Here is a 27,017-nt window from a genome sequence, read left to right as displayed (position 1 = left end):
TAAGGCGGAGAGGTTAGTGGCACATTTGTTACTTTGGCTTCGGAGCAACTCATTAGGAAAAGCGTGTTTTGTTCGCTGATGCTTGGTTTGGGATGCCTCGCTAATTGCTATCTTCCAGCACAGAGCCAAAATCCAAAGTGCACCCTCACACGAACCCACGGGGACAAGGAGAGGGCGGGCTACTGTGCAGCCACTTTACAGCCAGCAAAAGTGATTAGGGATTAGGAAGAGTAAGGAACAGCATTGCCACAGTTATAAACAAGCTGAACATATTACAGGGAAAACTTTTCTTGTTTACTCGTCTAGCCTGCAGGGAAATATTCTATTTAAAAAAAACAAAAAAAAACAAATGCAGACAGAAAATGGAGACGTTTGTAAATGTGACATTTGAAAACACATTTAGTATATTCAATCATATGAATATAAATACATCCTAATTAGCATGTTAAAATGCCACACCTGTCAGGAGGATGGATTATCTCGACAAAGGAGAAGTGCTCACTAGTACATTTAGAAATACGGTAGGCCTTTTAAGTGTATATAAAAATCATCTTACATCCTTGAATTCAGTTGATAAAAAATTGGAGCGAAAACAAGTGTTTTGACTGTTTATATTTTTGTTTGTATATGTTCTTCCAGTATCAAACTGTTTTTTTTCTTTTTACGTAAAAGTCAGCTATATAATTACATTTTGTAATGGTTAATGGTTCATATTTATGTATTTATTTCTTGTATAAGAGTGAACCATGCTTTTTTTCAGACAAGTAACCATTTACAGCTAACCAAATCACAGGTGTCAAACTCGCGGCCCAGGGGCCAGATCTGGTCCACCACATCACTTCATATGGGCCGCAAAAGCTAATCAAGCATGTCAACTTCCATGTCTGCTAAAATCTATACCGTTTCAAATTGTTATATGTAATAAATATGTTGAGATAGTTGTTGTGTACTGTATATGTAACAAAATGAGGTGATTAAACTTTTATATGGTTTTGCAGTCAGAAAAATCATCCGAGGTAACCTCTAACTACGTGTAGTCCGTGAAAATGAGTTTGACACCCGTCAACAAAATTAATAACATTTACAAGAAATATACTGCAGCATTGTATATAAATAAGAAAATAATACGTTTCAAAAATAAGTATTTTGATGGATGGCAGTTACAGATAAAAATGTTTTTTGTTCATAAAATTGGCTACTTTTACACATTTTAATGAATTCCTTACTCCTTTAATTAATTCATTCCTAATTGCTTAAAAATAAATAAATATTGCATGTTTGTTTTTAAATCCGTCAAAATTCTCAGTTCCCATAGCTAATTTAAGAGCTACGTGGGAAAAAGTGATCAAGCCTTTGCCACGGCGAGCATTTCCGTAGATATTTCCATAGATACGCCGCTGCCACCACGGCGAGATTTCCTCCACGCTGTAGGCCAAACATAGCGAGTAATTTCCCCTCATGCTATTTACTCCGGAACCACTGCTTCTTCGCAACTGCAGATAAACATCACGCAGGAAACGGATAATCACAGCTGCAGGGCCGAGACTCGCTCTCCACCGATGGTACTAATATTAAGCGTGAAGCAAAACAGCCCTAATGTGAGACAAGAAACCTTTTTTTCTTTCGATTGGTTTCAATCATATTTATTGGATGTCATTTCTAACCATTCTTTACAAAGTTTCCTGCCCACAAGTGTGAAAATTCACTTGGAATAGTGCAAAGCGGCAATCCCATGACAGCGCGGTTAGACGTTTGTGGTTACCCCAAACGCTGCAGCTCCACACGACGTCTGATTCCATTCATAATTCATGCGTCTGCGCCGCAACAATATTCCTTTCCAAGCATGTAAGATTTACTGAGGGAGCCAGCAAAACAGCTGAAGAGATTAAAGAGGTCAAGGCCTCTTCTTCAGACATCGGGGAACCTTGTGATGTTTTTTCCAGACGCGCGTGGCTATCCAGCTTTCGCCTAAAACACCCCCAAAGGGCTCGGCTGCCCGAGCGCATCTGAAAAACGAGCGTTTTCGAGACACGCTCTAGCATCAAGATGAAGGAAAAAGTGACACAGCTCAATCAAACGGGACTGGCGCTTTTTCCAGCTGTTTTCCAGCACGTGTTGCATGACTTGTGAAGCGACGCTATCAGCAAAAATCTCACTTTATTAACAAAGTACATGTCATTCAATCAATAAATTATGTCGAAAAATAGAGCTGCAGTCATGTCACTCCTTCAGCGCGACGACGGCGTAACATCTCGGCGACAGAAGCGGGTCAAACAGTTGCACCAAAGCAGAAAAGGATCCCTCGTCCTGCAAATAATGGAAGGATTTGAAATTAGGTGGTCTCGCCCAACCCTTCACCGATTAATTTATTGATTAAGAAGTGTGTCTCAATACTTTAGTCTATATGGTGTAGTGTATAGAACACTTCTGGGAAACTAGTGCTGCACAATTATAGCCAAAATGATCACAATTATTTTGATTATTTTTAACATTATAAATCATCTCACGTAGTTTTATTGCACTACTTTCCAGTAGTGGTGCTGCAATCAATCGGCCACCTATCGCGATCAGCCGATTTTATCGTGGAAAAGTATGCATATGTCGATTAACGCCTCTCATTGCCGATCACAAAACCATCACCTGCAGCTCTTACTTTTCAGCCTGCAGCCAACTAGAGAGGGAGCAGCCTGTGTGCAGTGTAGCATCCCTTCCCCCTTTCCTTAACACTGCACGTTACACACCAAGCCAGTAACGGAATCATCATCAATTTATGTTTTTTTGTGCATTTTCTACACTCTCAAAATAACTTGCTTTTGTATAATAAATTTGGATCAAAGTAAAAAAATATATATATATTATTCATTAATCAAAAGCGTAATCAACAGACTAAACGATTAATAAAAAATTGTCAGTGAGCACTGAGCAACTCTAAAATTGAACTACTTTCCCAACAAACAATATGTAAACACATTTTTTTCTTTTTTTTTGCTAAATGAAATGTGAAAATATATGGATTTTCATTTTAGTGTAAATGATAAAAAAATAAAAATGACCCAAGAATTTAAAGAGCCCACTGGATAAAGATGCTACAATTATTTTGTTAACCGCCACTTGCCCTGGCATGTAGCGCCTGCCTTCTTTTTTTCTATACTTAGTTTAAGGAAGCCTAAACCTTAAGCATGCGCTCGACTCCTGGTGGTTGGTCAGCCTTTTTGCAGGAAGTCTTGGAAGTTGTTTCATGTTCCATTAAGGCCTGGGAACCAAGAAGTGTGTCTTGGAATCTCTGCTTATGATTATTCTCCTTTTCTGTCCAAACGCATGCATTTTTGAGCATCTGAACCAATCAGCAGTGCCACTGACGACCGTTTCACTGATTGATTGACATGATATTTGCTGGACATGTCAATGATAAAAAGACATATGAAAATGTCTCAAGGACCCTTCCCTGAAATTGACCAAGAAGTCGGCCATTTTGGTTTGAAGCAGCATTTTCAGCAAATTCCAGCGGGGCTCGTACTTTGCCTGCTGCGTGTATGCCAGCTTTTAATGGTCAGCTGACGTGGATAGCACTTACAACCACATAGATCAAACACCACCAGTGATTTAACCCTGCAAGCTTTACTATGAGAGTCAAATTGTAATTACCTGCTCTTTCAGGTAGCAGAGGCGGTCCAGGAGAATGAGGCCTTCAATGCATGGAGCCAGGGTCACCTTCAACTACACACGCACATCAACCACAGTCAGATTTGCATTCCTCGCCATTTACACATGAAGAAGACCGAAAGTCATTTTACTGTTCAGCGTAACATCATTTCTACCCTCGTGCCCGAGCCCACCGCAATGAGCTCATTTAACGGCGGCCCATTTATTGGCTTTTACGGGAAGGCATGAAAACGTTTTGAGCTGACGCGGGCGGCTGTGCAAATGGCTCACCAGATTAAAAGCGTGGATCTCGGGCCAGCGCGGCACGTGCGTGTCGTGGTACCGCTGAATGTCCCCGTCGGAAAGCTGGAAGGAAAATTGATCAACAAGGACTGTGTCACCATTTGGCTTGTGGTTACCAAGGCAACCACACCACAAATGGAGCAGCTTTCTTTTATCGGGAAAAATAAGATGATATTTGACATTCAATATCAAAAATTTAATATAAATGTGAAATATTGTGATTTTGACCTTTGACTCATCGAGGTCCAGTTTACGAAGAGCCCGTCGAACATAATCCACAAAACATTTTGCCTTGGAGTACACGTTCCCAACTCGCTTTTCACTAATAGAGAGAAAATGCACATCGGGATGTACAATGAGACGCTCACTCTTCAGGAAGCTGCATGTCTACATGCTTTACTCCACCATTTGTTCAAATATAATTTCTAAACAAGAAAATAAATAGTAGAAAAATTAAGAAGAATACTTATTAAATCAATATATACTTTTAAGAATAATATTACTGAGACAAGGGGGCAAAAAAATTATTTCCACAAGCACGCTTTACGCTCTAATTTGTGGTCATCTATGAGTCTAATAAATTAGAAATTTAAAAAAATACCCAAACAATTACTAGTAATGATACTATCAATATATAAAATTTCTACACTGTAATAATTTTATGGTCCACTGCTAAAAAAAAAAGAAAGAACAGTAGAACAACATGAGGGTGGATACATAAAAAACGTTTCCACAAACACAAATCTTCACACTTCAACTCAATGGTGCCGTAAATAAACCTACTTCCTGTTACCTTTTATAGGCGCCGTAGTGATCCCGGAGAATAACATGCAGGACCGCCCGGTAGAACAGCGAATCCATCTGAATCTTGCGTGGAAGAAAAAACAAACGCAGCAGATGAGTGACGTGTGTTTCAATCAAGCCTGTTTTTGCATTCATGGAGTCATTGCATTCGTATTTATAAACATCCCACATTAACGACAGCCGGCGTCAAGTATCGGCTTTGGCCCGGAGCCGCCAGCGCCGCTTCCCACAAACGAACGCTCGCCAAACAATGGAGTCGCTGACCAACAATGATTTGATGGATTTTTGTTTGACTATTGACACAAACACAAAGAGTGTCACACTTACCCCGTGGCCCACTGAGACTCTTTCCAGTGCCTGTTGTTGTCAGCAAGGAAGGAAGCACACCGTCAAACACTCAGCGCTCTCTTCCATAGGTCACTCGCGTAACTCACCAAGCACGCCGACATCCTGGCGTTTCTGCCGCAGGACCACGAGCGGCGGCGGAGGTGCTGACTCAGAGGGAACCCGAACGCACCACGCCAACACTCTGGGGGGGCCGCAGAAGCTTTTGATGAGGCGATCGGAAAGCACCGTGATTCATTCAAAGTCAAACAGCCAGAGTTATTCCCTGACCAATTAGTTTGTTTGCAAAACATAGTCATCCACTCAAATGATATGCTCTCAAACTCTTCGAAACAGGCTGGTGGTGTGTGAACGGTATAAGGTTCCCAAAGATGCAAAGTTAGCATGTGCCGCCCCCTCAACTTTGGAATAGACAGCATTCACTGCTTTAATTTGGCCTGTCAGTTAGTGCTTACTTTTGACTGTGAAGCAGTTTAGCTCTGGCCCTCAAATCCTGCAGAACCCTTGTGTTTAAACAAGGCTGCTTAGCAGCTAATTGCTTCTTCTTGGAAACAAACTCTCATTAGAAAGGCTAGTGGAAGGTGAATGGAGTGAGGTTCCCCAGGTCAGCAAAGTTAGCATGCCATTATTCCACATCCCCTCAACCTTTCAACAAGACTGACAACTATATTGTGTTTTAATATTGACAACCTTGTACATTTGACTATGAAGAGGTTTAGCTCTGAACCTCAGGTCCAGCATCCTGTCACAGTTATTGTTTCATGGTTAAACAACGGGTTAGTCTAGGAACTATATTTTTATCGCGGGGGAATACAACACACACACAAGACATACTGGTTGAATGTGATTAGAGTGAGGTTCACCAGGTCAGCAAAGTTAGCATGGCTAACTTTGAACTAGACTGCGCACACTGTTTCATTTTGCCGATCAGTGAGCATGTAAATTTGTCTGTGAGGCAGTTTCGCTCTGAACCTCAGGTCCTGCAGAAGGAAAAACTCACTCTTGAGTACAAACACAATTTCAAAAAATTTGGGACACTATACACATTGTGAATAAAAACTGAATGCAATTATGTGGAAGTGCCAAATTTCAATATTTTGTTCAGAATAGAACATAGATGACAGGTCAAAAGTTTAAACTGAGAAAATTTATAATTTTAAGGGAAAATATGTTGATTGAAAATGTCATGATGCCAACAAATCTCAAAAAAGTTGGGACAGGTAGCAATAAGAGGCTGGAAAAGTCAATTGCACTTGTAAAAAAAACAGCTGGAAGACCAATTACCACTAATGAGGTCCATTGGCAACTTGATTGGAGTATAAAAAGAGCTTCTCGGAGTGGCAGTGTCTCACAGTGGTCAAAATGGCCTTGTCCCAACTTTTTTGAGATTTGTTCAAATCAACATAGTTTTCCCTTAAAATGATGCATTTTCTCAGTTTAAACTTTTGACCTGTTCTCTATGTTCTATTCTGAATAAAATATTAAAATTTGGCACTTCCACATAATTGCATTGAGTTGTTATTCACAATTTGTATAGTGTCCCAACTTTTTGGGAAATAGGTTTGTATTTTTTTTTATCAACAATATGCATTCCTACCCTGTGTGTCAGGCGCAAACTCCTCTGAGAGCTTGTTGTAGCAGCATCCCACGCTGCAGACGGCGAGCAGCTCCGCTTTGGCCACAAACATTCTGAGCGTGCTTGGCGCCAGGTCGCCGCACGTGTGAAGGCCCACCAGGACCGCGCGCTGGCGTGGGGAGGAAAGATTTTAGACCAAGTTGAGCGATGATGGAAAGTCCATAGACGGGACTAGCTCACCTCCAGCTCGTCGATGAGTTCCCTAAGCTCGGTGTCAGCAGTAACGTAGGACGTGAGCGGTGAAAAGACGGCGCTGGTCGTGCCGCTTCTGCTCTGAGATTTCCGCTCCAGGTTCTCCATCTTCCTCCTCTGCCTCTCCTCATCAGTCAGTGAGCTGGGGGAAGCCCTGCTAGACTGTCCCACCTCCAATGATATGGCGCTTAAGAAGAGCTCCTCTAAGGGGTTGGAGTCTGGTGTCTGCAGCTTCTCCTCCTGTGACCCATTTCCATCTTCTGCACCTTTGATTTCTGAGACCGCTTGGTGCTCTGTCTGCCCTTTTGCAGCTTTTCTGTGTTTCTGGTACACCTTGGAGAACTTTTTCAATTTGCGGTTCCTCTCCTGGGCCCCGTGGGTGTTGGTGCTAGATGAGTCAATGCCAAAGACGCGAAGGCCGTGCTGCAGTGAGAGGAAGGAGCTCAGGTAGCCCTTACCCGAACCCACGTCTATCACCTGCGCGATCCACACCATGATTATCAGACGCAACATAAAGCAAAATCGGGTTCAAAAACCATACTTTCCTGTTCTACTCCACAGCGCTTGGTCAAACAATCCACTACCTCCGCCATGGACTGCACCTCATGTGACTTTTTTGTGTTCATGAACTCATCCGGCTCCAATTCAACACCTCAAAGAGAAAAAAATGGTGAGGTCTTCTCAAACCATTGCTTCCAAATGAACATCACATTCATACTGTACTTGTCTCAGCGTCATGCTCTGATGCCTTTCGCCTGAGGGCGTCCAAAAGGTCATCCCGGCTCATGCAGATCCCCAGGCCGGGAAGTGAGTGGGCCTTGGCTGTACGCAACAGTTCATGAACATCAACCAGCCTGTTTGTGTCTTGACAAAACCCAAACGTGGTCCTCAATTTTTCTGTTTATGGATAAAACAGTAACAAAAAGCTCTAACTGCATGTAACAATATGTGCATAATAGTTAAGCAAATTGTTTTTAATGTAAATAGTAAAATAAGTGTTTTCAGAAACGATATCAAATATCCAACGATGGACCCACTTTGTTTTTGGACCTCTGGCTCCCCCTGATGGCCATTTATGCCAATGGCCTTCAGCACCTCGTCAGGCGACACGGCCACGAAACGACTCCACACGTCGTGCGTGTAAAACTCTACCGTGTGTGCGTTTGCGATGCTCAGAGTGGCCGCGAGGAAACGCGTGACTTCATCTATGCGTTGCCGCAGGTCCGCAAGGCTGACCGACGAGGGAATCATGGTGAAAAACGAGAATAATAAGCCGAATAGTAATTCATGTCAGTCGTCTACTTCCGATAAAATCCAGGCATGGCTAGTTGAGTAAAAAATCATCGATGTTTCACTTGTGTGGAAAGGCAATGTTATCTTAACACGTGTTTACGTTTTTGCCATTAATAAATTAAAATTTAGATGTAGATTATCTTTCTACTATATTGTTGTTGTTGTTTTTAATTCTGGACTCGATAAAGCCGAAAGATTGAATGGTATGAATTTGTTTAACCATGTCTGAATTTGTACGTCATCAGCCCGCGACAAGCAATTGTACACGCAGTCGGAACACATTTATGTAAACATTTTGCCATCACAGGGTCAGAATTCAGTCCAAATGGCATCGACAAATGCGAAAACGAACACAGGCAAGCTTCCACGAAAAGAAGGAAACTGGAAGAACCCACAAAAACAAAATGACCGTGTCAAAAAGAAAAAATGGGTTCCGGAAAATAAATTTTTCCAAGGAAGTATTAAAGAAGGTAAGTTATGGCCATACATTTTGCATGTAAATTGTTTATTTTGGGTTTTGATGTCGACGCTCTGATATATGCCATTGATTATAATATTTTAATTTATTGCACGGTGTTATTAGAATATTAACATAATGCGCCTCCTTGACAAATAGCGTTGAAAAGAAAGAAAGAAAGAAAGCTAACAAATTCAAGCATGGTGACAAACATATCTACAATATATTAACCCCAACCACCACTATCTGACACTTAACATGTTTTTATCTCAATGTCCCAGGTCAAGGTTTTGCTTTTGAGCGGAAAGAGAAAGTGAAGCATGAGTACAACAAGCTTTTGCGAAAGCAGGAGAAGAAGAAATCAAACACGCAGATGTCCTCGTCATCGCTGTACCACGAGCAGTACCCGGAGCACCTCAAGCATTTGTACATGGCCGAGGCGGAGAAGCTGAAGAACGAGGCCTGGACTAATAGAGTGAACCGGGTCCAACTGAGAATGAAAGAAAGGGAACAGGAGAAACCAAAGGAGGACAAGATTGAGGAAAAAGTTGGTTCTGATCCAGAAAGTACAGATGCACCTGAAGCAGAAAACACAGAGTCAGCATCTGTAGCGAAAAGGTATACATTAAAACACTTAATAGTCACTCAAGTGTATTTTTTACCTGCTAATTTGATTGGGTTGCTCTGAAATGTTCTCTTTTAGCCTTCCACTAAGCAACCGCATGAGGAAAAAGCGAGAGAAGAAGACATCCTACCAACGGTCTCTGGAGGAGTGTGAAAGAATCCGAGAAATGCGGAGGGAAAAGAAAGAGGTCATAATCTTGACAATGTTTAACTTTCAATTTTTATGCTTCAATTTTTAATTCATATCATTTATGCTTTCCAGGGGTTTCTCAAGAGCAAGCAGCAGCGTGAGGAGGCCATACGAAAATACAAAGAGAAAAAGATGGAGACGTATCAGATGCTGTGCAAAAAGACCAAGAAGGGGCAGCCCAATCTCAATCTTCAAATGGACTACTTGCTTCAGAAGATCCAGAAAATCTCGGAAACGACTCCAAAAAAATGAACACTCGCATGTTTTGCTCCAGAAAATGAACATTGGAGTGCATTTTTACCACAAGATGGCATTGTAAGATAAGTTGACAAGGTGTTTATATATTGTTTTGTGTGTTTAATAAAAGTGAAAATACTCCCTGTTTAAAGCCATTTACTGCCCTTCTTGTCATTAATGGAAAGCAATTCAATCTGAAGTTGTCGCCATGGCAACAAGAGATTGTTACATACAAGCTGTTGTGCTCCCTCCCTGCACGGCGGCTGAAAAAGCCTCGTGTCTGCTTCCTCATGGCATCACATGGTCGCAGGATGACTGAGTAACTTTCACTGGCGAGATTTCCTATTGAGATTAAGTCGCTCTTGTTTTGGTGCCTTTTTGACGGTAAGAAGTTGTCCTTTTATATGCTCTGTGGTTTACCCGTTGTTGCAGATGATAATTTTGTTGCCTTCTTTCGGGACAAACGGTAGTTTGGTGTGTGTGTGTGCTGCATATTAAGGTGGTGTGTGAAAACTCAGATTAGTAGTTTTGCAGGCATTATAGGTATTAAGATAAGCCCTTACACTGTGTGCCTGTGTTAGCACACCTCTCTGGGCTTAGTGGCTTTTTAGAAAATATGTGAACATTTCTGGTCACCGATTCTCAAAACTTATTTTTAAAAGTGTCGATTTGACTCTTACAATCTACTGCATGGACAAAAGTAGTGGGATTAAGCTCCGACTGTTTTTGCAGAAGTATTCATTGGAGGTGAACCATTTTTTTTTGTCGTCATGACAACCCAAAGGGCTCGGAGCGCTTAACACCACCCCGCTGTCTTGATTCCACGCTGACCTACATGCCGCCCCAAGGTTTCGGATGTTGAAGGCGGCCGGATCCAATCAACATGGACCACACGGAGGCGAGCAGGAGGACCGGCGGTCGTGCCTCGGGCTGGGGTCGCATTGCCCTGTTGGATAAGACCAAGGAGTTTTTCCAGACGTGCGACGTGGAAGGCCGAGGCTTCATCACTCGCACCGACATGAGGGTGAGAGTCAACTGGGCGAAATAGGATGTGTCAGACAGAGTCTGAGGTTTGTTGTGTCGTGATGTCAGAGGCTCCACAGGGAGCTGCCACTGTCGGCCGAGGAGCTGGAGGACGTCTTTGACTCTCTGGATACGGAACACAGCGGTTTTCTCACGCTTGAGGCCTTCTCTTCTGGATTCAGTACGTTTTCCAACAACAATGCTTACCATGGGTTGGGTCTTCTGTTAGTTTGTTTTTTGCTATGTTCTCTGTTGAAGTGACATTTTGACTGACAGACATTTTAAAATCTTCAGGGCTTAAGGTAATTTATATGTTTTTGTTGTTGTTGTTGTTTAAAGATATAGCCTACAGTATACAAATAAATGTAATAAATCATTTTGAGATCCCCAAACTAAAACAATATCACATTTGAACTAAATTAGTGAGGGGAGAAAATGTTTTATTTTCAAACATATAAATATATTACAATAAACAATTAAAATCCAGATGTGAGCCATATTTATCATGAATTAAAAAAAAAAAAATCCATTAAACATACTTATTTCTGCATTGTTGGAGAACCCAGATTCAGAAAGTAAAAACCCTGAAACAGTTTGCCCTGAGCCACAGGTGTTTCTACTCAACAGGTGGAGACGAGCTTGCTTACCTGCCAGTTGAGTAGAAGCACATGTGACTATAAAGCCAATCTCTGTCAGCGTTTTTACTTTTTGGACCTGGATTCCCTCACCCTGTTCAGCTGCTATTAGGTCATGTTATCATGTCTTGCACTAATGGAAGGTATGTATGTGTATATATATATATATATATATATATATATATATATACACATACATACATACATACATACACACACACATTTACGTAACGCGCTTGTATAACTGTTTTTTTTTCAGGTCAGTTCCTCCACGGCCGAAGAATTTCGGTGACCGACGAGCCTGTCCAGATGCAGAGTCCGGGCCTCAGGGCCAAAGAGGCTTTCTACCAGAGCCAATGGGAAGCCAAGCTGTCCGGGGGCGAGGACGAGGAAGAGAGACACTTCTGTATGCTGCTGGACAGCCTGGGAGCCAGTAATGTTTTTGAGGAGTGAGTGGCATCACTGTAAGCCCATGATCTGGTTTTTGGACTGAAAATGACTCAACTGTTGCTTGTTTTTCCCTCCAGCCCGCACGAAGTGCGCAGCCTGTGGGCGCAACTAAGGCGGGACGAGCCTCACCTGCTGTCCAACTTTGAGGAGTTCCTGGCCAGGGTCACCCATCAGATTAAGGAGGCCCACCAGGAGAAGAGGGACATGGAGAGCGCCCTCCAGAGGTCAGAGGATGGAAAGAAATGTTTCAAGACGGGGTTTAGCCCAGAATAGGGTTTAAAATTTGGGATTTAAGCCTGGGTTAGGGTTTCATATATGGGCTCGTGAAGAGTGTAATGACAGGTTTAGGCTTTCAAGTTTGGGCTCAAATCCTGGGTTTCAATTGTACTGTTCTTATCATACATGTACTAGCAAATTGTCCTTCCCAATCAACGCTGCGTGACATAACAGTGTGTTTAGCTGCAATTCCACATGGAACAATCTTCTAGTCAGACTTGATCCATGTCAAATGACCGCTAATCTCGGCTTTGAATTTGTGACAAAACGCACAGCAGCTCGAGAGGTGACTTATTCCATGTTGTATGAAACAGAAGCATGCTTGTCATGTACTACATAATTGGGGTCATGTTCCCATGGCGCCGCATGGCACAGTGTTCCGGCTAATTAGCTTTTAGCTCGTAATTGCCGGAGGGGAATGCAAATACTGCTCAAGGCTCGAGTTTTTCAAAGAATACTTGTGTGTGTGTGTGTGTGTGTGTGTGTGTGTGTGTGTGTGTGTGTGTGTGTGTGTGTGTGTGGGGGGGGGGGGGGGGGTGGGGGTGGGGGTGTGTGTGTGTGTGTGTGGGGGGGTGGGGGTGGGGGTGGGGGTGAGTGAATGAGTGAATGAGTGAATGAGTGAACAATGGCCTTCTGCTGTTCCGGAATGTTCGCAATAGGCTTTCTCTCCCGCAGGAAGGCGGCAACACACGACGATGAGATCCGCCACCTGTACGAGGAGATGGAAGCACAGATCAAGACGGAGAAGGACAGGCTGCTGATGAAGGTACCTCACATTCATTGCCATCATCATCATCATCATCATACCTCCCCTTCCTACCCGCTACCTTGTCATCTTTTACCCCACAGGACTCGGAGCGTCTCCAATCGAGAAGCCAGGACCTGGAAGACCAACTGTCCTCCAAGGAGAGAGAGCTGGAGCGGCTCTTCCAGAAGCAGAAGAGGGTGAGGGTTTATTCACGTAATCCTTCAGGTAGTTGCTTCTTGATGACATTGCTCACGGTATGATCGTAGTTGGAACTGGAGTGCTGCGAGCTGAGCAGCGAGAAGCAGGAGAGCCACGTGGAGAACGTCAAGCTGAAGGTGACCAACGAGGGGCTGGCGCGGGCGCTGGAGAGCACCAGCCAGGAGCTGCTGGTGGCCCAGGACCAGCTGGCCGTGCTGCAGGAGCAGGCCGCGCACCTGCACCAGGAGAAGGAGATGTGGGTCCCCCGACTGCAGACAGCACTTTACACAGTTTGGCTCAAAACGAGCCTTTGGCCTCATCAAAAGTTAGGGCTTGTAGCTCTGGAACCAAAGCCATGGTTACCCTTTTAAATAAGGATTTGGGTTTCTGAGTAGGGTAACAGCCTCAAATAAGACTGGGTTTCAAGTCAGTCAGTTTTGAAAATGTTGTTCGACTAAAGTAAGGTTAGGCTTTTAGGGTTTCATGAGTTTCCAAAAGAAGGTGAACCCAAGACAGGGTGAGAGCTTTCAAGTAGGAAATTTCAAAATTTCTTGTTAGGATTAGGGCTGCACCTGTAGTAAACTTTAAAGCTATACAATGTTTATTTATTTATTTTTTATTATTATTTTTTATAACTGAAATAATTAGCTGATTTGTTTTTTTTTTACTTAAAAATGCTCATAATTCCAATAACACTATTTTTCTTTATTCATATTTTTTAGTGGATTACCATCTCGGGTTAGCAAATATAGTTCTTTGCCCCTGAGTCCTACATATACTTTTGTTCTGAATAGTTATGGCAGGTTAATCTGAAATTCATAATTTCTTCCTGCAGGGAAATGTACAGAGTGACGGAAGGACTGCAAAGAGAGAAGCAAAGCCTCATGAAGCAGCTCGACCTCCTCAGGTACATCAATACAACACTTCTATTAATTTTTTAGCCTTCTTTGCACTTTGTTTTTTCTCTTTCAGGGAGATGAACAAACATCTAAAGGACGAGCGGGACATCTGCTCCGGTGTGGTAAGTGTATCTTTTTAAATTATAATCACATAAATGGAAACGTTTCAAACATGTCGTTTTTTTATTTTTTTTAAACGAACAAAAAAAAAACAGCCAAGAACATCTCTGAGGAAGAAACAGAAGCAGCGAGCTGGCATGGCCAACATATTTGATGACACCAACCAACCTGCCAAAAGGTGACTCCCCCATCATTATCATGTCATAAAAAAAGGAAAAACAGAGGATATGTCTTTTTTTTTTTTTTGGGTAACGTAAGCCATTCATTTAACATTTGAGGACATCCTCTGTTTCTCCCGTTTCCAAAGATCTCCTCTGGTGCTGGATGGCTCCTACCAGTGTCTGGAGGCCTTGCCTGTAGAGCACCTTCAAATCGTGTTTGTTGCTTCCTCCTCCTGTAGTGAGGATGACTCAATCGCCGTCAATTCCGTGAAGAAGGGCGCCGGATTGGCCAACGGCTACGGCGGGCCCGCCCCTCCCAAATCTCACAACGTGAGGGCCAAGGCCAAGAAGGGCATCGCCAGGTCCTCCAGTCTTAGGAGGAGCGCCAGAGATCGGGCCAGGAGGCCCGAGATCAAGCCCGACGTCGGGGACGAGGTGCTGGACTCTCCACCGGGCGGGTGGCCCCTCCGCCGGGTCATCTCCATCGAAGAGGACCACCTGCCTCACCTCCTCCAGGGGGGGCCGCAGCTCCTCCTGCACCAGCTCAGCGAGGAGGAAGACGGCGAGGAGGCGCACAGCGATTTGGAATGCAGCGTGCTCACCGGGAAAGCGTGCCAAGTTTTTCAGGCGAAGAAGACACCCAGGTCACCGAGGGGGCAGCCGGTCGGGAAGGAGACCCAGCACGTAGGTGGCATCGCGACTTTTTCAAACCACCTGTGCCCCCTGTAAATTTGATTTCTGCATTGATTGATTTTCTTTCACTGAAGGTGTCAGAAGTGCCCGTGTTAGGCCCTAGTCGTCTGTTTAAGGTGGTTCTGGTGGGCAACTCCAGCGTAGGCAAGACGTCGCTTCTACGCTCCTTCTGTGAGGGACAGTTCCACCCATCCACCACGGCAACTGTGGGTCAGTCCCTCTTTTTTTTTTTTCTTCTCCCAAACGCTGGTAACGCGAGTGCAAGTCACATGAAAAGGCTTGTAAAGTCACATTGAAGATTATGTCAGGCGGGATTAATTTCTCACTTCCATCTTTCCCACTCCTTCCCCCCTTTTTTTAAAACCTTTGCATTGAAATTAAAGTGTTACATAGGAGCCTTCACTCTACAAAGTTCTTTAAAACAAAACATCTGAATGGAAAACAAAAAATCTGAATGTCTTGATGAACAACCCCCCCCCCCATTATCAAATCAATACTAATAAATAAACAATAATAATAATATATATATTTTGATAAACATTTTAGTTTTTCTAAATTTAACAGTAAATAATGGAAAAATACAATATTTCATATAATAAAGTAATATATTTAAAAAATATATATATTTTTCAGTGCATAATGAAGCTTTTTTTTATAAAGTTGAATACAATTATATATATTTTCCTTAATTTCGCATTGAGTACTGTAAAAAATAGTATCAATTTTTCATTTAATAATTATTGAACATAAATAATTTTCTTAATGCGTTCCATTTTTCAAAGTTTTGGAATGATAGAGAAAACTAAATAAAAAATATCTATTTTATCAGCTTTTTCCCCCCAGAATTGTTTGTGAGAAGAAAAAAACATGAAGTAATACAATACCTTTTTTTTTTCTTCTATTTTTCCTAAATTCTCAATGACATAGGGGCAACAAAATATTTTTTTGTTTTTGTTTTTACATCCCATTTACTAATGCACTGCTCTTGACTCTTGATCAGGGATCGACTTCAGCGTGAAGACATTAACCTTGAACAATATGCAAATCGCGATGCAGCTTTGGGACACGGCAGGTCAAGAGAGGTGAGCAACCATCATTCATTTTCCGCGCCCGTTTCATCTCCCGACGCGTCCTCTGCAATTTACAAACTCAGCAGAAAGTGCAAATAAATCAGCGGGACGGGCTTTGGAAATTGTCAGCGCTCTGGCAGCGGCCCGCGTCCTATTAGTGGAGGGTTATGGCGGTTCACAGTGTTGTTGGCACAGGTACCGCAGCATTACCAAGCAGTTCTTTCGCAAGGCCGACGGCGTAGTGGTGATGTACGACGTCACGCTGGAGGAGAGCTTCAAGGCTGTGCGACCCTGGCTCGCCAACGTCAAGGTCTGGCCTCAGGAACGCCCCCCTCCTCTTAATTTTTTCTTGCCATGTCAGCACTTCCTTTTTTTCCAGAATGCTGCAGGAGAAACCGTCCAAATTCTTGTTTTGGGCAACAAAATGGATATGGACGGAGACAGGGAGGTGTCTTTTAAAGAAGCAGAACAGCTGGCCCAGGTATGGAGATCCGGATCATTATGGCTTTTCTTGCCAGTTCTTCATGATACCCGCCAGAAGAACAGAACAGAAATAAGCAGAACTACTAGAACGAAACCACAGTCATGTCTTACGTTTTGCGTTCAGGAAAGCAAGGTGATGTTCTACGAGGTCAGCGCCTACACGGGCAAGAACGTGACCGAGTCCCTGACCCACCTGGCCCGGTAGGATAACATCACACACGTGCGCGTCCTCTGTCGCAATGCCGTCAATGTACAAGTCGACACGGCGTGTTCAAATTACATTAAAAAAAGAGACCAAAATAAATCATTTCCAAACTTTTTCCATCTTTAATGTAACCTATATTCTGGACAACTTAATATATTTTCAAGAGGGGAAGTAAAAACAAACAAGTGAAAGATTGTGGTTGCATAAGTGTGCACACCGTTTGCGAACTGGTATGTGTTCAGAATGAAACAACCACATTCAAAGGCATTTTAAATGGGAGTCTGCACAGCACACACTCAAGTGATTCTGATGAACACCAAATACATTCCAGCTGTTTTAGTAAGCTTTTCCTGACACTAATTTTAAAAATCCTACTAGAACAAGTTTTGTTTATTTATTTTAGGGTTAACCAGAGACACTTGTGGCAGATGCTGTTGACGCCCATTTAACATGAGTCTGAATATGTTTGTTTTATTGTGAACACAGCCACATCCTATTTATAGGATTAGGGTGTACACGCTTATGCAATTGCAGTACTTCACATGTGTAATTTTATTTTCCCTTGTACTGGTTTTATTAATCGTGGAAAATGTTTTAAAATGACTTGCATTTGAAAGCTGTCATTTGAAGAAGAGCATGTCGACTTTTTCTATGTACAGTTTGTTGTTTGAATTGGCCCTCAGGTTGTTGATGGAGCAGGAGGACCGTGTGAGAGACGCCACCGTCATCCTCAGCGCTCAGCCCTTGAAGAAGAAGGCCTGCTGCAAGTGAACATGCCTTGGTGGAGGTCTTCCTTCATATTTTACGTTCAGCAAGGACACTCGACACTACGATCTGTGTTATCACTCTTACTCAATACTATAAATGTGTCCAAGTTTGGGGAAATCACGCTTGTATCATTAGCTTTATCTGCACTATTTCTAATGTAATCACATTTTAAAATGAATAAAATAATTTGCAATTCGGTTAGAAATGAAAACTGGAAAAGTTTACTTCCTTTCAGCTTTAATTCATTATCTTTCTTCTACATGACATTAACAGTGTTACATTTCAGGGCGTTCCTAACTAAGCAAAAGCTTTCTCATGCTGAACAATACAGTTAAAACGGGTCAATCTGACCCGCAACATAACAAGAGGTCGTTACATTCTTCAGTGTGTTTGTCATTTTGGTGTTATTGCTGATACTGATGACATCACTGAGGCTGGCTGGAATGGCGTCCTGTGAGGTGCGCTCGCCCGTACGGACGAGGGAGGGCAGCAACGCTGGTTTTGGGGCGCCTAATGCATCTTGTAGTCGTGGGAGATGGCGGCATCGCATAGCTGACCTTTAAAGTCCAGCTCCAGTGTGAACTCCAGGTCACGCTGCAGTTCAAGAGCAGGAAAACAATCAGGAAGTGGACTTAATAAAAAAATAAATAAAAAAAAACACTTCCTACAGTTGTTTATTTAAAATGCTAATTTTAGCCCTAGCTGCAGGTCAAAATGACCTATTTTTAAAAGTAACAAAAAAAATTAATTAGCGGTGTCACAATTAGCGTGTTAATTTAAAGTTCCTTTAACGCCACAAATTTTTTTAACACACGATTAATGACTATCCTTTACTTGGAAAGCCTGTACTGGGGGAATTCCAGTCGCAACGCAGCAAACACGACCACGTCAAAATTGATCAGTAATAAATGTCATAATAATGCATATATTTGTGGAGACGGGTCAAGTTGTATTTTACAATTTTAAAAATGGCACAGAATTGCACAAGTTACTTCATGTTCAAGATTACATAGCTCTTAATATGGAAAGAAAAATGCACTGAGCTATCATTCTCTTACAAATGCAATTATGCCATCTACTGGCAGAAAAAGGACCAATACAAATCAATATCACACTTGTTTTTTGTTTTTTTACAGTACAGTACATCTTTTGAATTTTAACTGAATTTTATGAATAATTAGGAAATTGCTGTATCAATGACTAAAAGATACAGCCATATTTATATTAGTTTAACATTTTTTCCACCTTTATGGTAACTTTATTTTAACCTATTTTATTGTACATCTAGAACAGAAATAAAATGTGCGATTAATCTTGAGTTAACTATTGAAGTCATGCGATTAATTGCGCAAAAAACATGGATCAAAACATCCTTATTTCAAAGAAATATAGGTGAAGTACAGTTTCAAACGGGTCAATCTGACCCATTAACAAGAGATTGGAATGAAATGTCCATTTGTCTTTCTTACCACATTATTCTCGTTGGGCCTGACGGCGATGCTGCCGAATATCTCCTCGCCTTTCTTCACCGTCAGGTAGTCCTCCAAATAGAAAACTGTCTGTTTCCAGTGTGTGCTGGCCGCGTCCGGCGCTGCGCAGGAGGGAAAGGGCAAATTGAGGCAGGTGAAGAGAATGGCTCCAGCCAACCAGTCAAGACGGCACCGCTCCAGATGCCATTCTCAGCTCATCCTCTGGGCCCGCCGGCGGCGCATACCAATCGTAGAAACCTCCTCTACGCGGCATTATACAATCAAATTACATAACACCTGCGCGATGTTGTCAAAAACGGCATTTACAATATGTAGAACCTTAGGTAAACCTGCTAATGAGATGAGCAAGTATAGGAAACAGTCACATCATCAGTTGGACTCATTTGGCCAAGCTGATGTAAGATTTTTTATTTTCTTTATTTTTCTCAGATTGCTGCTCTGGCTTCTCACCTATGCCGAAATAGGGTTATTCTGTTCATTATTATTATTATTATAATAAGCAATTTAATTGAAAATATATTTTTTATTTCATTCTTTAAAGTAAAAGAAATGAAAGGGGACAGAAAGAAGTAAAATTTGTTTTTTCTGCCCCTGATCAACACAAAAAAACAACACAAAATGAAGACGCTTTCAGTGTAACAATACTACTAAATAATTCAAAATAATTCAACTGCGTGTGCTTGTGCTGTATACTGTATATTTTTGCAGTAATTGCGCTTTTATACATAAAAAAAAAAATACAAATAGACTGAGAAGATTTTGTTGTACAATCCAGATTGTTCCACAGGCTGACACCTTGAGTTGAAATACATCTTCCATTTTGTTTTGTTCTATATTTCGGTTTGGAAAAAATGTCTGTTCCTCTTAATTTATACTCACTTTCCCTTTTGGTTTGTATATTAACTGGTAAAATTTCATGATGGGCTTTATTTTTTAACCCTAAACTCCATCAATTTATTCAATTTGAAAGTTTTTAGTTGTATAAATAATGCATTCGTGTGGTCTCTGTATCCACAACCGCAAACAACACGAATAGCACGTTTCTGTAAAAGAAAGATGGATTCAGTGTAGGTTTGGGCTGCACACGCCCACACTTCAATGCAATAGGTCAGGTATGGAACAATCAATAAATTATATAACAATAACAAAGCATTCTTGTTAAATGATTCTTTGACCTTGTGTAACACGGCTACGGTTTGTGACACCTAAGATTATAAATATTCTATATGCGCTTTCCATGTGAAATGTTCATCAATAATTTCATTAGTCCTTTGTATTTCTATGCCTTGCACAGTCAGTGTTTCTTTGACATCCATATTTCTAGCACAAAGCAGATTGCGTTTGGAAAATAAGTGACATGAAAACAAATGATATGAGATACACGATTAAAAAACTAAGTATTATTAATGTGGCGTGCACTTAAGATCGTGCACGTACTCGCACACGCACTATGAACGAGCCTGACGCAGATGCTGCAGTTATGCTTTAGGCCAGTGGTGGCAGTCGCGAGTAAAAAAGTGACAAACTGCACAAAGATCCTTTAATGTAAAAAAATAAAAGTTATACAAAACGCTGTTCGAAAACTTCTGATCATGTTCATCAAACAAAAGATGACTTTTGAACTGCTCTTCTAAAACGTCAACAAACAAAAAATTTAAGCATGGATGAACTGTTTCTGAAATCTTCCCTTCAGTTTTTTTTTTTTGCAATAGCGCCTCTCGCCAGTTAGTCATCAAAATGTGTCACCTTGCACAAACTACCACAAACACTCCGAATCACCCATAGTGTGAAAGTAATTGGCGCCGGCGGCCGACACATGCTTGTGTATCATATTATTTTTCCTTTGGGCATTTTGGCATGACTGTATGGTGCAAGTGTACCTAATGAAGCGGGCGAGCCTCACCGGTAGAGAAGCCCGTCTTCTTGTGACACTTGCTGAAGTCGATGGTGAAGTAGGTGACCAGCGCGTGCACGTAGTCGTTGCGCTGCACCTGCAGGCAGAACGCCGACGTGAAGGTCAGCTCGTCCGGCTTCACCGTGTAGATGTCCACTTCCTGTAAGTGTGTGCATGCGCGCGTGTGCGTAGGCGGTGGAGGAGCAACAAAAACAAGTAAGCTTTTCTCTCATTCCTTTTGCAGCATGTGAAGTTCACACTCCCACGCGAGCGCGCACACACGTATATGTTTATCTTCCATGATTATTATTCAATGTGTGAGCCCACAGGTTGAATCACTCCTAACGAGCGTCCGCTCACACTCCGCATGCTCCGTGTGTAGGCGTGCGCATGAACCACGTCATGTAGAGACCATCCGGCCATCGCTTGGGTGAAATATGGACTCTTGCCGGCCACTTCATTAGGTACACTTCTCAAAGGCAAGTATTCGTTGTGGTGCCGCTCACCTTCAACAGACAGGCGTTGGTGACCACCTGCTTGGGGTCCACCACGTCCACCAGAGGCTCCTTGATGGCTACGTTGCGGATGCAGCTCATGTCGAAGCCGTACACGTTTTCCCACCCTACACACACACAAGAGTTTCTCTACTTGCTCCACTCGCTCCAGAGGTAAACCAACACTTTTAAAATAGTGAAATATTTAACACTGGGAGAGAGTACATTTTTTAACTCACTCTGAGGCGCATCTGTTTTGTCTCCCTTACGCAGTGTTAGTTTGCCCTAGCTGGGATTTGAACCCCAGTAGCATGTATCTTAAAGAGGAAGTCAACCCCCCAATTTTTTGGGGACAATATGTTCTATGCAGCCCCACTAGTCTAAATATATGAGTTAAAGCAACACTAAGGAACTTTCATTTTATGCTGATTATGGCGCCGCCATATGGACAAAAGTGGTAGTTATGCCTGAAGGAAGACCACATTTCCCATGAGGCCAAGCGCATTGTTATTTTTAGCTCACAACAGCGAGTGAAAGCCGGGCCAATGTTGATCTTTGACTGTCCTTTTATCCGGGTAGCTTTTCTTTTTCTTTTTTGTTTCCTCAGACAAAGTTTTCAGTTGTTTTACAGTTTCTGCCAGGAAAGCAGTAATTGTGCGGTGACATTCAAATTGACTTCCGTCTTTGTAACAAAGGGGGAAGTGACATATGCCATAAAGCAGTCAGCACGTTTGTAGTTTTTTGTGTGGCAGTGTTCCTACCATCCTCTTCAAAGTTGCTTAGTGCCAGTAAAAATGATACAGACCCCCTCAGGCCATGGCAAAGGTACCATTCAACTAGTTTTAGGTTGATGTTTAATCAGAAGAGTTATGAAAGTAATTTATTAAGGTTGAAAAGCTCCTTAGTGCTACTTAAAGCAGCAAAATCCAGCCATTTTTATCCATTTCAGGGCGCGGCCATTTTGCCACTTGCTGTCGACTGAAGAGGATATAAATTTGCTCAGGTCTCAGGTGACAACCAATCACAGCACAGCTTCAGGAAACAGGTGAGCTGTGATTGGACGTTGTCATGTCCTCTTCAATCGACAGCAAGTGGCAAAATGGCCGCCCACTGAGATGGATAAAAATGGCTGGATTTGGCTTCATAAGTCTTATTCCTCAAATGTAATAGTAATCCGAATGTCATGTTTAGACTAGTGAAGTCACATATAACATATTATTGTCAAGAGATGTTTAAGGTTGACTTCAACTTCAAGTCAGCAGCGCTTCCCACTCAGCCATCCATTTTTCAGCCTTTGTAAATAACTTCAATGTGATCAAAAATAAAAATGCAGCTGCAAAGGCTGTAAAGGGTCAACTTAAAAATTACTCCGGACACCATTTAACTCTGAAAATGTTAGTTACACTCTGGGAGTTAAAATGAACTCCCACAAACTGTGGAATTTTGAACTCAACTTACTATATAGTGACCCAAATGGACTCACAGTGGATCTTGAAGTCCTTGTACTGCCTGTCTTCGATGGCCACCACGTAGAGGGACGCTTGGTCAGGGAACATCAGGCCTCCAGGTTTCTGAGAGCGGGAAAAGCTTCAGCCCACTCCAAGGTTCATAGGTCAGCGCCAAGCCCCCCCGTTCCTCCAGCGTACCGTACCAGCCACTTGTCCCTGGCGAAGATGACGGTGTTGAGCATGGACTCGTAGAAGAGGCAGTAGCCCATCCACTCGGAGATGATGATGTCCACCTTGTCCACCGGAAGCTCCACCTCCTCCACCTTGCCCTGGAAGATGGTGATGACTGCCAGCGGACACACGCACGCGCACGCGCACACACACACACACACACACACACACACACACACACACACACACACACACACACACACACACACACACACACACACACACACACACACACACACACGTGACAAAATGGCTTCCCAGAATCTCAGAATCCTTATGATGTCTCTTGATCTTGTTTTGTTTCCAGGTGACAAGTGAAAACCTGTTTGGCCGATGATCCCAAATGTGTCATATTGTGCCATCAAGGTGTCATTAGATTTCTCCGGAATGGCATTTCCTCCATTTTAGAAAACCTTTTGGGTGCTTCATTTACACCACATTACATCAATCGCATAAAAAACTGTGCTGTAGTTTTTCTTCTTCTAGAGAACTTAAAAAAATTACCAAAGCTGCAACAAAGTGATTATCTTATTATTGAAACATAAAACGCAATAAATAATAATAATAATAATGATCATAACATCAAAATAGGACTTCTTTCAACTGCCGAGCTTAAATCGTCTAATTTTATTGTAATTTCACTTTAAGTTTATTCAATTGTAATTTATTTGATGTACATTTATTTACATTCAATTTAATTTCAATGTGTTAAATGATTTCAATTTGATTTTTGTTGGATTTATTTATTTTCATTAGTCATTACATTTATCAACTTTATACTCCATTTATTTTATTTCGTTTAAATTCACTGCATTTAATAATGTAATGTAGCTTGAGTGTAACTTAATTCAATCCTATTTTTGTCTTATTTGGATGTAGTCAAATTCATTGTTTGTAAAAAAAAATTCTAAGTGGACTTAATTTTAGGTCATTCAATTCAATTTGACTTTTTTGCAATTACAATTGCAATAAACGTCAATCAAGTTACCCCAAAAGGTCAAAAAAAATTCAAATGACTCTTCACTAATTCTGACTTGCTCTTTTGACAGAATTTCCGCTATTGGATGTGAGGGAATTATGTCAATATGCTAAGTGCAATGCTTACCGTTGTGCAGGTGATTGGACTTGATGATCTTCTGGGAATATTCCGATATGCTGGAACATTCGATCTGCGGGCAACAAAAGTTCTGATGTGGCATCAAGTAAGCATGCTGGCATAACAACACGGTGTTTTCCTCACCCCGTAGACGTGTTTGGCGCCGGCGTTGGCGGCAAACATGGACAAGATTCCCGTGCCACTCCCGACGTCCAGCACCACCTTGCCCTTGAACACGTGCTTGTTGTGATACATGGCGTTGCGGTAGGTGAGCGTGCGCACCTCGTCCTTCAGCATCTCCTGACAGGAAGCGCAAACACGAGTGGAGAATTCGGGCCAAAAGTCTCGGAGGCGGCGTCTAGAAATAGAAACGTATCGCAACTCCCCCGGGAGCCACCCGATATCCAGCTTCCCTTTTTCTGCTGCTCTCTTTGTGCGAGAGCAAAGGCCCATTTGTCGACTAAATTTGGAATCTCTTGGGTGTAAAATGTCCCCAAATTGCTCCACTCTTGCACCTTTGTACAAGCAAAGTCATTCCTTAAATAGCACGTTAAAAAGAGCTTTTAATGAACATGCTGATGACGCTTGCTAATGGCTCTTATATTTTTGTATGTTCACTGAAAGAAAACCTTTCTTGGCTGGAATTGGACCTGAGCACTCCAACATAGCCATGTGGATTCATATTTGGATGTGGTGATGCAAATGATCAGTACTCAAAACTGTCCCTCGACTATGAATTTTAGTGCAGTTTGTGTACCTCATGGATGCCAAAGTGGGCGTAGGAGTCAAAGTAGTAGTCCCGCGACGTCATCTCCTCGGGGCTGATGAATTTGGCGCCTTTGCCTCGAGCGAGACAGGCGGCTTGTGGGACAGCAACGTGGGGCGTGTGTTGGTGGGCGGTAGGCACTGGTTTGGCTGCGCAGAGCGGTTGGGCCGACTGGGAGAAGTGCGAGGTGACGGCCTGGTGCCGCTGGAGATTGCATATAAGGAACAATTATATAGGGTATGTCTTTTACATATAGAATGTAAGAAATATGTGCATATAGATTAGGGCTGCAACTAACAATTATTTTAAGAATTGATTAATCGTTGAAGTGGATCAAAAAAAGTTATAATTTCCATACCTTTTTTCAAGAAGAGGACATAATATCAAATTGACCATGTGGAAAATACACAAACTTTTCATCATTCAGTTACTGGTTTGGTTTTTGACATCACAAAATAGGCAAACATTTTCAAATTATGTTCTGAAGTGAAAGGAAATGTTTACAGTCTACAAATTAAAAAAAAAATGTATGTAGCTTAGTAAAATATAATCTATAAAAATATATGTTTTCCAATGCTATACATATAAATAATATACAAGCAGAATATAAGAAACAGTAATCGGCAAATTTGGAGGCGTTCTGTTACTTTTGCTTAGATAGGTTCCTAATAACTAGTCCTCTTTCATTCAAATGAATGGGAAGAGCAAAATATTAGGAACCTCTCTGCTCTCGTACTGAGCAAGCAACCAACACGTTGGGTCAGAAACACTTCAGCTGTTCGAATCACAATCTCATATGCGATTGATCCCATAAGTTTGCGTGCCTAATAAAATGAACAGCATGATTTCAGCACCGAGGACAGCGAACTCGCGGCTGTCTCCCACGAGGACGCGACATTTTCACCTTCTTCAAAATGACGCTGAGAGCATTGCATTGACAGTCATTGATGCAACGATGACTATCTCGGCATTACGGCAAAGTATCGTGGGCGTGAGAGCATGCGTGGATCTCGTGCAGGTTCCCCCGGACCCCCCTCCACTTACCTCGCAGCCGTCCGCCTCCGCCATCTTCCGACGTAGCAGCAAACAACGCGACGAGTGAGCGAGTCCCATGACAGCCGGCGAGACTTGCGCACGAGATTTGATTGTCCCGATCGGCCACAAGGTTGGATTTGCGTGCAAATGAAATCAGTGTAACAGGCTTATCAATAATAAGGCGGGGGGAAAAGTTGCACGACAGTACGTGCATTAATCCATGTTTTCACTCAGTGCGTGAGCACGGCTGCAGGACGTTCCGGGTTCGAGACCCTCCACCCATGCCAGCATTTTCAAGTTAACATGTGCATTCGCGTGCGTGACGGTGGAGTGGAGGCTCCCACGAAGTTTGCACATGTACCAACCCTCTCTCTCTACCTCCCTCTCTCTCCCTCTCTCTCCCTCTCTCTCCCTCTCTCCCTCTCTCTCTCTGTAGCTGAGGAGCGTTCATATTTGCGGGGAAAATGCTATTTCAACAGCCACCTCATTAGGTACACCTGCAATACAAATCGTGGAGCCACAAAAAAAAAATAACTTAGATAAATTACATAAAAATGACAAAAATATATACATTAATAGTTAATATTAATAATAAACGCTACTGAATTAATGGCATTCCATTATTACATTAAATGTAATTAATTTTACATTTAAATAACACAAATTTAGACAAGTCATACCAATTAATATCATTTTTATTCTTACATTTAAATTACTATTAAATATATTTAAATGAAATTATTAAATGTATCCATCCATCCATTTTCTGTACCGCTTGTCCTCACAAGGGTCGCGGGGGTTGCTGGAGCCTATCCCAGCTGGCTTCGGGCAGTAGGCGGGGTACACCCTGTACTGGTTGCCAGCCAATCGCAGGGCAATTATTAAATGTATTTTATTTTATTAGAATGTCCTAAATCTTATTAAATAGATGCCGTTTTTCTTACTCCGTTATTTTGTCTTTAAATGTAAAATTATTTTATAATTATAATTATGTATTTATCTATTATTTGTTATTCAATTCATGTCCATTCATACAAAAACTAAAATAAATGAATAAAAATACAAAATGATTCCAGCACGGCTTCCTTAGATTTAAACTACAAAACATTAC

At 42.0% G+C, this 27,017-nt stretch overlaps 4 protein-coding genes across 7 annotated transcripts; 2 read left to right on the top strand and 2 right to left on the bottom strand.

Moving 5' to 3' along the window:
- Positions 1-1,622: 1,622 nt before the first annotated feature.
- Positions 1,623-8,234, bottom strand: mettl25 (methyltransferase like 25). The gene is made up of 12 exons (XM_086058763.1): positions 7,960-8,234; positions 7,646-7,819; positions 7,471-7,574; positions 6,911-7,402; positions 6,692-6,839; positions 5,184-5,278; positions 5,077-5,106; positions 4,739-4,812; positions 4,174-4,267; positions 3,934-4,008; positions 3,646-3,717; positions 1,623-2,307 (listed from the first exon to the last, which is right to left on the bottom strand). The coding sequence occupies exons 1-12, from the start codon at positions 8,171-8,173 to the stop codon at positions 2,221-2,223; spliced, it is 1,659 nt and encodes a 552-aa protein (XP_085914889.1). The 5' UTR covers positions 8,174-8,234; the 3' UTR covers positions 1,623-2,220.
- Positions 8,235-8,444: 210 nt separating this feature from the next.
- Positions 8,445-9,878, top strand: ccdc59 (coiled-coil domain containing 59). The gene is made up of 4 exons (XM_086058767.1): positions 8,445-8,685; positions 8,954-9,290; positions 9,376-9,484; positions 9,559-9,878. Exons 1-4 carry the CDS (start codon positions 8,541-8,543, stop codon positions 9,736-9,738), a joined length of 771 nt encoding a protein of 256 aa, XP_085914893.1. The 5' UTR covers positions 8,445-8,540; the 3' UTR covers positions 9,739-9,878.
- Positions 9,879-10,022: 144 nt separating this feature from the next.
- On the top strand, positions 10,023-18,055 carry cracr2ab (calcium release activated channel regulator 2Ab). Of its 3 annotated transcripts, XM_086058761.1 has the most exons (18): positions 10,023-10,107; positions 10,508-10,747; positions 10,816-10,927; positions 11,641-11,830; positions 11,909-12,055; positions 12,783-12,873; positions 12,957-13,052; positions 13,122-13,309; positions 13,889-13,960; positions 14,026-14,074; positions 14,168-14,250; positions 14,380-14,917; positions 15,001-15,136; positions 15,927-16,008; positions 16,192-16,306; positions 16,376-16,477; positions 16,604-16,680; positions 17,368-18,053. In XM_086058761.1, exons 2-18 carry the CDS (start codon positions 10,607-10,609, stop codon positions 17,453-17,455), a joined length of 2,307 nt encoding a protein of 768 aa, XP_085914887.1. In that variant the 5' UTR covers positions 10,023-10,107; positions 10,508-10,606; the 3' UTR covers positions 17,456-18,053. The 3 variants fall into 3 exon arrangements, with proteins under 3 accessions (XP_085914887.1, XP_085914886.1, XP_085914888.1); XM_086058760.1 differs by having other exon boundaries at positions 16,192-16,477; positions 17,368-18,055; XM_086058762.1 differs by having other exon boundaries at positions 14,473-14,917; positions 16,192-16,477.
- Positions 17,673-26,279, bottom strand: LOC147160129 (protein arginine N-methyltransferase 8-B-like). 2 transcript variants are annotated; one of them, XM_086058765.1, is made up of 10 exons: positions 25,916-26,279; positions 24,863-25,075; positions 24,250-24,405; positions 24,115-24,178; positions 22,982-23,124; positions 22,814-22,901; positions 21,343-21,458; positions 20,846-20,996; positions 18,922-19,043; positions 17,673-18,046 (listed from the first exon to the last, which is right to left on the bottom strand). In XM_086058765.1, the coding sequence occupies exons 1-10, from the start codon at positions 25,982-25,984 to the stop codon at positions 17,963-17,965; spliced, it is 1,206 nt and encodes a 401-aa protein (XP_085914891.1). In that variant the 5' UTR covers positions 25,985-26,279; the 3' UTR covers positions 17,673-17,962. The 2 variants fall into 2 exon arrangements, with proteins under 2 accessions (XP_085914891.1, XP_085914892.1); XM_086058766.1 differs by having other exon boundaries at positions 20,846-20,933.
- Between the last annotated feature and the right edge of the window lie 738 nt (positions 26,280-27,017).

The sequence above is a fragment of the Leptonotus elevatus genome, chromosome 17, assembly GCF_054856555.1.
Source record: "Leptonotus elevatus isolate MCC_2025b chromosome 17, RoL_Lele_1.0, whole genome shotgun sequence".
Lineage (NCBI taxonomy): Eukaryota > Metazoa > Chordata > Actinopteri > Syngnathiformes > Syngnathidae > Leptonotus > Leptonotus elevatus.
Note: the sequence above shows the minus strand (reverse complement) of the source record. Positions and strands in the feature narration are given on the sequence as shown.

Bases quoted from the DNA above. Each gene is read 5' to 3' on its own strand.
- mettl25 (XM_086058763.1), bottom strand. From the start codon at position 8,173: ATGATTCCCTCGTCGGTCAGCCTTGCGGACCTGCGGCAACGCATAGAT. The intron at 6,840-6,910 runs GTGAGCTAGTCC...TCCCCACGCCAG, and splicing joins AACTCATCGACGAGCTGGAG to CGCGCGGTCCTGGTGGGCCT. The intron at 5,279-6,691 runs GTAGGAATGCAT...CGGCCCCCCCAG, and splicing joins GTTTGCGCCTGACACACAGG to AGTGTTGGCGTGGTGCGTTC.
- ccdc59 (XM_086058767.1), top strand. From the start codon at position 8,541: ATGGCATCGACAAATGCGAAAACGAACACAGGCAAGCTTCCACGAAAA. The intron at 8,686-8,953 runs GTAAGTTATGGC...TCAATGTCCCAG, and splicing joins CCAAGGAAGTATTAAAGAAG to GTCAAGGTTTTGCTTTTGAG. The intron at 9,485-9,558 runs GTCATAATCTTG...TATGCTTTCCAG, and splicing joins TGCGGAGGGAAAAGAAAGAG to GGGTTTCTCAAGAGCAAGCA.
- cracr2ab (XM_086058760.1), top strand. From the start codon at position 10,607: ATGGACCACACGGAGGCGAGCAGGAGGACCGGCGGTCGTGCCTCGGGC. The intron at 13,053-13,121 runs GTGAGGGTTTAT...GTATGATCGTAG, and splicing joins TCTTCCAGAAGCAGAAGAGG to TTGGAACTGGAGTGCTGCGA. The intron at 16,009-16,191 runs GTGAGCAACCAT...TTGTTGGCACAG, and splicing joins GACACGGCAGGTCAAGAGAG to GTACCGCAGCATTACCAAGC.
- LOC147160129 (XM_086058765.1), bottom strand. From the start codon at position 25,984: ATGGGACTCGCTCACTCGTCGCGTTGTTTGCTGCTACGTCGGAAGATG. The intron at 25,076-25,915 runs GTAAGTGGAGGG...TGCAATCTCCAG, and splicing joins CGGAGGCGGACGGCTGCGAG to CGGCACCAGGCCGTCACCTC. The intron at 20,997-21,342 runs GTGAGCGGCACC...ACACACTTACAG, and splicing joins CCAACGCCTGTCTGTTGAAG to GAAGTGGACATCTACACGGT.